The sequence below is a fragment of the Chiloscyllium plagiosum genome, chromosome 8 (assembly GCF_004010195.1).
Source record: "Chiloscyllium plagiosum isolate BGI_BamShark_2017 chromosome 8, ASM401019v2, whole genome shotgun sequence".
Classification (NCBI taxonomy): domain Eukaryota; kingdom Metazoa; phylum Chordata; class Chondrichthyes; order Orectolobiformes; family Hemiscylliidae; genus Chiloscyllium; species Chiloscyllium plagiosum.
Genome location: NC_057717.1, coordinates 103,584,149 through 103,595,022, shown reverse-complemented (window position 1 = coordinate 103,595,022; position 10,874 = coordinate 103,584,149). Strand labels below are relative to the sequence as shown.

At 45.9% G+C, this 10,874-nt stretch overlaps 1 protein-coding gene across 1 annotated transcript; it reads left to right on the top strand.

The window, feature by feature from the left end:
* The first annotated feature begins 852 nt into the window (after positions 1–852).
* Positions 853–9,445, top strand: LOC122552272 (proto-oncogene vav-like). Its single transcript, XM_043694964.1, has 4 exons — positions 853–937; positions 4,223–4,337; positions 7,489–7,640; positions 9,137–9,445. The coding sequence occupies exons 2-4, from the start codon at positions 4,274–4,276 to the stop codon at positions 9,191–9,193; spliced, it is 273 nt and encodes a 90-aa protein (XP_043550899.1). The 5' UTR covers positions 853–937; positions 4,223–4,273; the 3' UTR covers positions 9,194–9,445.
* The last annotated feature ends 1,429 nt before the right edge of the window (positions 9,446–10,874 follow it).

Below are 10,874 nucleotides of genomic sequence, written 5' to 3'. Positions count from 1 at the left end.
AAGGGTTTCTGCCTCTCTCACCCGCACAGGCAGTGAGGTCCAGGTTTATGCCATCTTGTTATGTCTCTATTTAACCAGCAAAATTTGGTTTATTGTGACTGTGAAGTGGATTCATTATTAGGAATAACAGGAGGCCATTGAGCCCATCAGACCTGTTCTATCGTTCCATAGGGGCAACATGGTGGCTCAGTGGTTAGCACTGCTGCCTCATAGCACCAATGACACTGGTTCGATTCCACCCTCAGGCGACTGTTTTTGCACAGTGTCTGCGTGGGTTTCCTCCGGACGCTCTGGTTTCCTCCCGCAGTCCAAAGATGTGCCATGGGATTGGCCATGGGAAATACAGGTCCGGGTGGGATGCTCTTCGGAGGGGTGGTGTGGACTCGATGGGCTGAATGTCCTGTTTCTGCACCGTAGGGATTCTAAGATGATAGCAGGTCTGTGACCTGACTCTGTATTGAAGCAGATGGTTTGGTTTATCAGACTTGGGGTACAGTTCCACACCGAGACACTCCGAATAGGTAATTAGTTGAGGCTGAAACTCTTCCAGAGACCAGAATGAGTGAAGATGCAGCTCATAAATAAGGGGTCTCCTGTTGAAGATGATGAGTCAGATCACCTGAATGGAGGAGCATTCTTGAAGGGTCTGATTGGCCTGCTGTTGCTGCTAGTTTGTGTGTTCTTTTGTTCAGTCTCAATGGGTCTCTTCATTCAGACTGAACATTGGGTCTTAACTCTGCTGTTAAAATATCAAACGTTCATGGGTCAGGACTGCACAGCACAGTGTCTCAGACAGTTCAGTAAAGGCTTCAGGCCACGACGTTAATATTTTATGATGTTTTGTGACAGGTTCAATTCAGAAGTAAAGCACATCAAGGTGACCACATCAGATGGTTTATTCCGTGTGACAGACAAGAAGGCCTTCAAGTCATTACTGGTATGTATGAACCGAATTTAAACTGTGGTACAACAAACGCATACACTTCAACCCAGGCCAGAGAGGTCTCCCTGTTGATAAATATCCTGTCAAGGGATACAGCACGGTGTCTCAGTGGTTAGCACTGCTACTCCACAGTGCCTTGGACCCGGGTTTGATTCCAGCCTCAGGATGACTGTCTGCGTGGAATTTGCACATCCCCTCCGTGTCTGCGTGGGTTTCCTCCCACAGTCCAAAGATGTCCAGGTTAGGGTGGATTAGCCATGGGAAATTGCCCATAGTGTCGAGGGATGTGTAGGTTAGCTGGATTAGCCATGGGAAATGCAGGGATACATTGGGTCTAGGTGTAGACTCAATGGGCCAAATGGCCTGTTTTCATGCTGCAGGGATTCTGTGATTCTGATCAACATGTATGACAAGGTTTCTGAGTTTCGCAACATTCTGTGTGTAATGGTTTCTTACCTGATGTGCTCTGGCAGCTACCAACTTCAGGAAAAAAGACTTGCAGGAGGGTGTCAGGTCTTTGAATGGGGCACAGAAGGCGAATATCACCTGGGGGCACAGAACTTCTGTTGTTGCTGTGGTACTTAAAAAGCTGGTTCTCCGTAGGACAGAGAAGATTGCAAAACAGACACACACTTTCAGCAGAATTGAAAAAGTAGGCAGAGAGAAGCTGTTTTCACTGCCAGGACGGGAGGTGACTGGCAAAAGAATTGACTGGGGATGAAATGAAGAGGTTTCTTGTTTATAATCCAAAGGCAACAAAAAAACTATTGTTCGGTGATTGGAAAAGACCTGGAAAAAGGAGCATAATGTGGGGAAAAAGTGTTCAGGGAAGATTTAACTAATTGGAAGGAGCAGTGGCCCAGCGACGTTCCTGGGAGGCTATTTATCTACAGGTCCCGAGGCCCTGGGTTCAAATCCTGCCATGGCAGATGGAGAAATTTGAATTCACTTTCCGTGTGGAAAGTGATGGCGTCATGATAATGTCACTGGGCTCGTTATACGAACAGGTGAAAGTGAATACTACAGGAAAGGGCTTGATGAAGGGCTTTTGCTCGAAACATTGATTCTCCTACTCCTTGGATGCTGCCTGACCTGCTGTGCTTTTCCAGCACCACTCTCTTCACTCTAGTTATACAAAATGGCAGGCCAGTTTTCTGAGTTCAAATCCTGCGATGGCAAATGGTGACATTTGAACCAATTTTTTAAAAAAAATCTGATATATTGTGGCGATGCTGTCACTTTAAAGAAGTTACTTTGTTCCTGGGTCATAAAGCAGAGGTGCTGAAGGGTCCAGTTTAACAAGACAAGGGGAGTGGCCAGTTCTCTCAGTTCAAGTTTTCTCTAGTGTTTTTAGCTGTAAGAGTCACTCTGCATGAGTCCAGGGGAGTTGCAAGCTTCAGTAAAGGATTCCTCTGTAGATGTTGTTCCCTCCTGCCTGTAGGAATCTGTGTTTGGATTTACCTTTCAGCTAGGGGGTGTGTTCATGGGGTGGTACTATATTGGAACAATTCATTAGTAACAAATACTGTTGTTGGGTTGGTTAGGTCTTCCATTAGTTAAAGTATTCTTTTGTCTGTGTTTCAATTATAGTATTTAAATAAATTCTGTTTTGCGTAAAGCCAAGTGGTTTGACCAGCTACATCGCACCTGGAACACTCACTTTGCATTTGCCCTTAACATAAGAAAACGTTAGGGTCTAGGCTACTTTCTTAGAGTATTTTGAGGGGGTCTGCCCTAGTCCATATCATATAAAGCTAGCCTAATGGCAACCCCGTGCCAACTATCTATAGAATTCATGACCCCAGAGTTTGATGGATGCCAGGGCACTGAATAAACACAAGGGGGAGACAGGCAGATAATCAATTAGCCATGGCCTACAAGGGGTGGACAGGCAAGTGGAGTTCAGGCCAAGAGGAGTCAGCCATGATCGTATTAAATGGTGGAGCAGGCTCGACTGGCTGAGTTTCCTACTCCTGTTCCTAGTTTTTATACTTGGAGAGCTCTTTCAAAGGGATTGCAAAGTTATGATGGGCAGACTGGCCTCCTACTACTTCAGCGCACCCAGTTCCATTCAGACTTTAAAGGTAGGAGAAAGTGAGGACTGCAGATGCTGGAAATCAGAGCTGAAAATGTGTTGCTGGAAAAGCGCAGCAGGTCAGGCAGCATCCAAGGAGCAGGAGAATCGACGTTTCGGGCATGAGCCCTTCTTCAGGAATGAGGAGAGTGTGTCCAGCAGGCTAAGATAAAAGGTAGGGAGGAGGGGTGTTGGAAATGCGATAGTGTTCATCCCTTGTGGTTGGAGGGTTCCTAGGCGGAAGATGAGGCGCTCTTCCTCCAGCCGTCGTGTTGCTATGGTCTGGCGATGGAGGAGTCCAAGGACCTGCATGTCCTTGGTGGAGTGGGAGGGGGAATTGAAATGTTGAGCTACAGGGTGGTTGGGTTGGTTGGTCCGGGTGTCCCAGAGGTGTTCTCTGAAACGTTCCGCAAGTAGGCGGCCTGTCTCCCCAATATAGGGGAGGCAACATCGGGTGCAGCGGATGCAGTAAATGATGTGTGTGGAGGTGCAGGTGAGTTTGTGGCGGTACTTTAAAGGTACCGTGGATGCTGGAGATCTGAAGCAAAAAGTGCTGGAGAAACTCAGCAGGTCAGGCAGCATCTGTGGAGAAAGAGAGAGAGAGAGTTAAAATTTAGAGTCCAGTGTGACTGCAGTCCACATTTCTCCAGCACTTTCTGCATTTATCCTTCTCTGATTATGTTCTGTTTATGAGTCACTTTCATGGACGTAATGGTGGCTCAGTATTTAGTACTGCAGTCTCGCTGTGCCAGGGACCTGCTTTTGATTCCACCCTCGGGTGACTGTCTGTGTGGAATTTGCACATTCTCTCTGCGTGGGTTTCCTCCAGGTGCTCCGGTTTCCTCCCACAATCCAAAGCTGTGTAGGTCAAGTGAATTGGCCATGCTAAATTGCCCGTAGTGTTAGGTGCATTAGTCAGAGGAAAATGGGTCTGGGTGGGTTACTCTTTGAAGGGTCAGTGTGGACTGGTTGGGCCAAATGGCCTGTTTCCACACTGTAGGGAATCTAATCTAATCTAATCGAACATCTCATGTCTGCAATCCATGGGAGTTGAATTTGCATTAATGCTGTATCTGCTGGACCCCTGTGGTTTCGTTAATTTGGATTTCTGAATAGTTTTGCATGTGTTATGTGTTCTCTCATCCCAAAGCCTCATCCCAAAAAGATCACCTTCAACAGACAAACAGATCCTTGTTTTCCTGCAGGAATTGGTGGAATTTTACCAGCACAATTCCCTAAAGGAATGTTTTAAGACGATGGATACAGCTTTGCAAAATTCTTTCCAAGAACCAGAAAAAAGAACCATTCCTAAGTTTTCAGGTGAGTGCACAAAGAGGTGGATGAACAGATGGGGAATAAACAAAGCCCCGGAATGTTTCCCGTACTGCCTCTCATATTCACAGGATGTCTGAGAGCACTTCCAGACAAAGGTTTGTGCACAGTAAACTCCCACAAACCAATGTGTGATAGTGACTCAGATCATCTCTCTTCTGAGAGATTGTTAGTGGGTAGTCCGACCGCAGTAAAGTCATGGTGGCTCGGTGGTTAGCCTCACGGCGCCAGGGACCCGGGTTCGATTCCAGTCTCGGGCGACTGTCTGTGTGGAGTTTGCAAGTTGTCCCTGAGGACGTTTCCTCTTCTCAGAGGGGGGTTCAAAAACAGACATCATTTACGGCAGAGATGAGAAATCTTCTCTCTCAGAAGGAGGTACGTCTTTGGGAACTGTCTTCCTGAAAAGGTGGTGAATGCAGAGTCCTGAACGTTCTTAGGTCAGAGGTAGAGAGATTCTCAACAAGTAAGGGTTAGATGGAGCAGGCAGGCAAGGACGTGGAATAATAAAATCAGCTCCGATCATATCGAACGGCAGAGCAGTCTTTCGGGACTGAATGACCTATTGTTGTTCCTAGTTTTCACATTTTTATCTCTAGAATATTGACACAAGCAAGCTTTGGAGAAATATCATTGGGACATCAAAAGAAAGTGCAGTGTTGAAAGATTTGCCTTAAACTTGTCATTTTATCTTAAATTTGTCACTTTGTCAGCCAAATTGTAGGGGAGTTGATTGATCAGAATCATCTAATGAAGTGTTGATCTACGTTCTGATTGGCTGTGGCGAGGGCATCGAGTGTCCAATACTGGGAGTGTGGTGTCATTAATCAAGCAGGGGTTGCCAAATGCAGTGAGAAGTTAGCAAAAGTTTTCAATTCATATAGAGTCTCTACGGTATTGAAACAGGCCATTCAGCCCATACCCACTCACATCCCTGCATTTCCCATGGCTAATTCACCGAACCTGCACACGGTGGGCAACTCAGCCTGGCCAATCCACCCTAACCTGCGCATCTTTGGTCTGTGGGAGGAAACCCACGCAGACAATGGGGGCAATGTGCAAATGCTACACAGACAGTCACCTGAGGCTGGACTTGAACCCAGATCCCTGGTGCTGTGAGGCAGTGATGCTAACCACTGAGCCACCATGCCACCCCTCAAGTTGTAGCTGCAGGTTCTTGCAGAGAGAGAGGTGAATCACATAGGCCCGATCCCAGTGATTATATTCCTGAAAACCATGACTTTAAATGGAAAAATTAAGTGAATCACAGCTTCCCCTAGAAGTCAATGGTAGGACTGGAGTTAGGTTCCTTCAGTTATTTTTTTTGCTCTGGGTACACAATGTGCTGGTTCGAATACAGGAGCATATCTGTAGTACTGTGTAATCCATCTTAAATAGTATAAATACATCATTCAGCAACTATTAGAATACTCAGGACCTTTCCCAATACTTTAAAATATTACTGAGTTGAAATGGTGTACATTCCATGTTATAAAACCTTTACAATATCATAAAAATTAAAAGTTGACAAGAAAGATTAAATAAATACCAATTCCCTGCAGTTTTAATTAACAAGGCTCCATCTGGTGGCAGTAGTTGGTTGCACTAACCAATATCTGGCTCTAGGTAGTGCCCAAGGCAAACGTGGCAAAAGTGGGTACTGCAGTTGCTGGAGATTAGAGTCAAGATCAGAGTGGTGCTGGAAAGGCACAGCAGGTCAGGCAGCATCCGAGGAGCAGGAGCAGGAGAGCATTTCGGGCAAAAGCCCTTCATCAGGAAACTGCCCAAGGCAGCAATGCAAGTTCAGAACAGGAGCCAGGAGAGGAGACCGGGACAAACAGAGAGGAGTGGGATAGGGATTTGGAGATGGGAGGAAGATTGTCTGAGGATAGGGATAGGAGCTGGAAGGAGGTTGGCATATAGGAGAGGAAGCATGAGGAAAAATTAACACTCACAATGTTAAAACAAATTAATGTAACTATTCTCTTAATACAAAACCATGTTCAAAGGAAGCACACTAGCTTTCGGAGTGCCGCTCCTTTATACGTGAATTGGCCATGCTAAATTGCCTGTTGTGTCAGGTGAAGGGGTAAATGTAGGGGAATGAGTTTGGATGGGTTGCTCTTCGGAGGGTTGGTGTGGTCTTGTTGGGCCGAAGGGCCTGTTTCCACACTGTAAGTAATCTAATCTAATGATCACCTGATGAAGGAGCAGCGCTCTGAAAGCTAGTGCTTCCAATTAAACCTGTTGGACTATAACCTGGTGTATGATTTTTAACTTTGTACACCCCAGTCCAACACTGGCATCTCCAAACCATCTTCAAAGGAGTTATCAGTTAACTTTATGTCTTTGTCATCCTAATTTATAATGTGAAGAACTGTAATGTAGAACTTTTAGCTTTTCTCTTTATTTCACTATTTTTGTACCAATAGTACATAAGAGGTGGTACGGAGCCTCAGTGGTTAGCACTACTACCTCTCAGCGCAAGAGATGTGGGTTCAATTCCACCCTGGGGTCACTGTCTGTGAGGAGTTTTGCACATTCTCCCTGTGTCTGCGTGGGTTTCCTCCCACTGTCCAAGATATGCAGGTTTGGTGGATTGTCCATGCTAAATTGCCCATTGACTACAGGGATGTAGGTTATATGGATCAGCTGTGAGAGATGCAGGGTTACAGTGACTGAGTGGGATGCCCTTCAGGGGGTTGGTATGGTCTAGATGGGTCAAATGGCCTCTCCATACTGTAGGGATTTTATGAGCATCTATGAAAGTGGCACTATATTTTATGCGGTGACATTGTACACATTTCACTGTACTTTGTGTCATAGAGATGTACAGCACTGAAACAGACTCTCATGCTGACCTGATATCCTAAGTTAATTGAGTCCCACCTGCCAGCACTTGGCCCATGTCCCTCTAAACCCTTCCTATTCATATACCAATCCAGAAGCCTTTTAAACATTGTAATTGTACCAGCCTCCACCACTTCCTCTGGCAGCTTGTACCATACACGCACCACCCTCTGTGTGAAAAAGTTGCCCTTTAGTCCCTTTTAAATGATGTGACTATTAATCTAATTCCAACTTTAATCGGGAATTTACTATACTGGCGTTGAGGATCTCCTCTGATTTTGATGCCTTGCAGGGGCAAGTTTGAAGTGCTTTGGGACAGCAAAGGCCCGTTACGATTTCTCAGCCCGGGATCGATCGGAACTGAGCTTGAAAGAAGGAGATGTGGTTAAGATCATCAATAAGAAAGGATCACCTGGATGGTGGAAAGGAGAAGTATACGGCAGGGTGTGTGGTAATCTCGTGTTTCCAATCTTTGTTCCCAACCCAGTTTCCACTTGTCACTCTGCGTCTCACTGGCAAATGTGTACATACAGCTTAAAACAGCCCTTTCCTTTAGAACCCAGTTGAGACTAATCCAGTAATTATTTGTTCCCCATTCCCAATGGTGGTTAAGAGTCACCCACGTTGCTGTGGGTCTGGAGTCACCTGTAGGCCAGACCAGGTAAGGATGGCAGTTTCCTTCAGTGAACCAGATGGGGTGATCGACATTAGGCAAGCTTTATAGTTTATGTACCGGGATTTAAATATCATAGAAGCACAAATATGTTACAGCACCTGATGAAGGAGCAGCGCTCTGAAAGCTCCAATTAAACCTGTTGGGTGATAACCTGATGTTGTGTGATGTTTAACTGACAGCACCGAGGTGTCTGCATCAGCTCTTCAAACGAACGACGTGACCCAATGCTAATCCCCTGCCTCTTCCCCAAATCCCTGCACACTCTTTCCAGGAGAAAGTGAGGACTGCAGATGCTGGAGATCAGAGCTGAAAATGTGTTGCTGGAAAAGCGCAGCAGGTCAGGCAGCATCCAAGGAGCAGGAGAATCGACGTTTCGGGCATAAGCCCTTCTTCAGGAAGGATTTCTAGCCAAGTACCCACTCTTGAATGCCTCAATTGAACCTGCCTCCACCACATTTCCAGGCAGTACTTTCTACACCCTAAGCTCTCATTTAATCAAGAAGAGAGGTTGTTTTTCATACTTCCACCTTACTTGCTGTTGGTTGTGGTGGGATTTGAACCCACATCCCCAGAAAATTAATCTTGACTTCAGATTACAAGCCTTCTGACGTTACCACAGTACCACTACTGCTCTCTGGTTGCTAGCCTCCCAGGGGAGGGGAGTTGGACTTGCAAAGCAGCATTCACAGTTTGTTCCAGAGAGCCACATCGCTGTTTTGTAATGTAGTCACTGTTGTGATGTGAAAAACATCTGTGCAGTAATCTCTCACCAAGAATGAGATTTTAAAAAATGATCAAAAAATGTTGGAAATCTCTGCTGTCCACACAGGACTGTAGCGAGAAACAGAGCGAACGTTTCCTGTTGATAACCTTTCATCTGATCTCAAGTTAACTCTGTTCCTCTTCACAGATGCATCCTCATCTGCTGAGTTTTTCCAGCTCATGTTTCAGATCTGCAGCATTTTGTGAATGACCCAGTTAATAGCCTATACAAGGCAGGATGTCTATTTGACCCTCTGCTGTCCCTACTGCTATCACAAAAGCAGATAGTAGTGGAGGCTGTGCCTTTGAGTTAATTCAAAGCTGTGTCGCACAGACATTTGTGATACAGGAGAAATTGGGAAGTGGAGATCAGGCAGATCAACCCCAGTCTTACTGAAAGGTGGAGCAGACTGGAGGGGCCCTGCCCTAACTCTGAAGATCTACGCTTGTACAAACAGTTGTATTTGACCGGTGTGTAACGTTGCCCGTTCTCTGTTTCCAGGTCGGTTTTTTCCCAGCCAACTACGTGGAAGAAGATTATTCCGATTACTGTTACTGAAGCTTCAGCCTTCTGTGGGTACTCCACCGATGATACAAAGGAGACTCTCTCTCAAGATAAAGGTCACTTCTCTGTGGCTTTCTGCGTCCAGAACCTCACTGGAGGGGTGCCCTAATAATCTCAAAGTATTAACTTTCTGAGTTCAACTCTGGCAACATTGTATTCTTTTATATAAACAAGATTCTTTCCAATATAATCAAGAATTGATTTGTCTGTATTTATTAATACAGTTTAAAAATATTCTCAAGAACACTTTTTGTCTCTGCCTTTCTTTGCAAACTGGATTAGTTGAAGAGTTGAACACATTCCATATTGAGAAGAAAGAGAGAGAGAGTTGTATTTATGTAGCGCCGCTCATGACTTCAGGATGGCCCAAAGCACTTTTCAGCCAATGAGGCATTTTTGAACTGTGATCACAGTTGTAGGTTGTTTTAATAATTGGTCCTGGGACATGGGCGTGGCTGACTAAGATATCATTTATTGGCCAACACTAATTAGTGTAATGAATATGCGAAACCTAGCACAGCAAGCTCCCATGAACGGCAATGTGCTACAGACCACATCACTTGTTCTCGTGATGTTGATTTAAGGATAATTATTGCTGAAAATGTGTTGCTGGAAAAGCGCAGCAGGTCGGGCAGCATCCAAGAAACAGGAGAATCGACGTTTCAGGCATAAGCCCTTCTCCAGCATCTGCAGCCCTCACTTTCTCCTTAAGGATAAATATTGGCTAGGGCCCCAGGCACTACAACTCTGCTGCTCTCCTCTGACACTGTGATATCAATACAATCATTTACACTCACCAGGAGAGAACAGAAAGGAGCCTCAGTTATGCGTCTGGCTCAAACCAAGGTATAGGCAGCAGTGCCGCAGCTCCACAGTCTATCCAGGGAGTGGGAGCTGGAAATGTGTTGCTGGAAAAGCGCAGCAGGTCAGGCAGCATCCAGGGAACAGGAGAATCGACGTTTCGGGCATAAGCCCTTCTTCAGGAATCCTGGATGCTGCCTGACCTGCTGCGCTTTTCCAGCAACACATTTCCAGCTCTGATCTCCAGCATCTGCAGTCCTCACTTTCTCCTCCAGGGAGTGGGAGCCAAGGTGTGCACTGCCTTTGATTCTGGAGAGGGTGACACATTCCCGGCTCTCAGTTGGAGGGATGAGAGCGTTCCCATTGGGGTGCCACTAGGTGGGGTCACTGAAAACAGCGAGTGACCCACGAAGCCACCCCAGGGGGTTGTTGTGGTCTAGATGGGTCGAATGGCCTCCCCATACTGTAGGGGTTTTATGAACATCTATGAAGGTGGCACTATATGTGGTGACATTGTACACATTTCACTGTACTTTGAGTCATAGAGATGTACAGCACTAAGACAGACCCTCCATGCTGACCAGATATCCTAAATTAATCAAGTCCCATTTACCAGCATTTGGCCCATATCCCTCCAAACCCTTCCTGTTCATATACCCATCCAGATGCCTTTTAAATGTTGTCGTTGTACCAGCCTCCACCACTTCCTCTGGCAGCTCATTCCATACACGTACCACCCTTAGGTCCCTTTTAAATGATGTGACTACAAATCTAACCCTCCCCAGCCCTATATGAGTTAGAGCCATAGAGTCACACAGCACGGAAACAGACCCTTCGGTCTAACCAGTCCACGCTGACCATGTTCCCTAACTAA

Excerpts from the sequence above, each read along its gene's own strand:
- LOC122552272 (XM_043694964.1), top strand. The coding sequence starts at position 4,274 with ATGGATACAGCTTTGCAAAATTCTTTCCAAGAACCAGAAAAAAGAACC. Across the intron at positions 4,338-7,488 it reads AACCATTCCTAAGTTTTCAG|GGGCAAGTTTGAAGTGCTTT; the intron begins GTGAGTGCACAA and ends GATGCCTTGCAG. Across the intron at positions 7,641-9,136 it reads AAGGAGAAGTATACGGCAGG|GTCGGTTTTTTCCCAGCCAA; the intron begins GTGTGTGGTAAT and ends CTCTGTTTCCAG.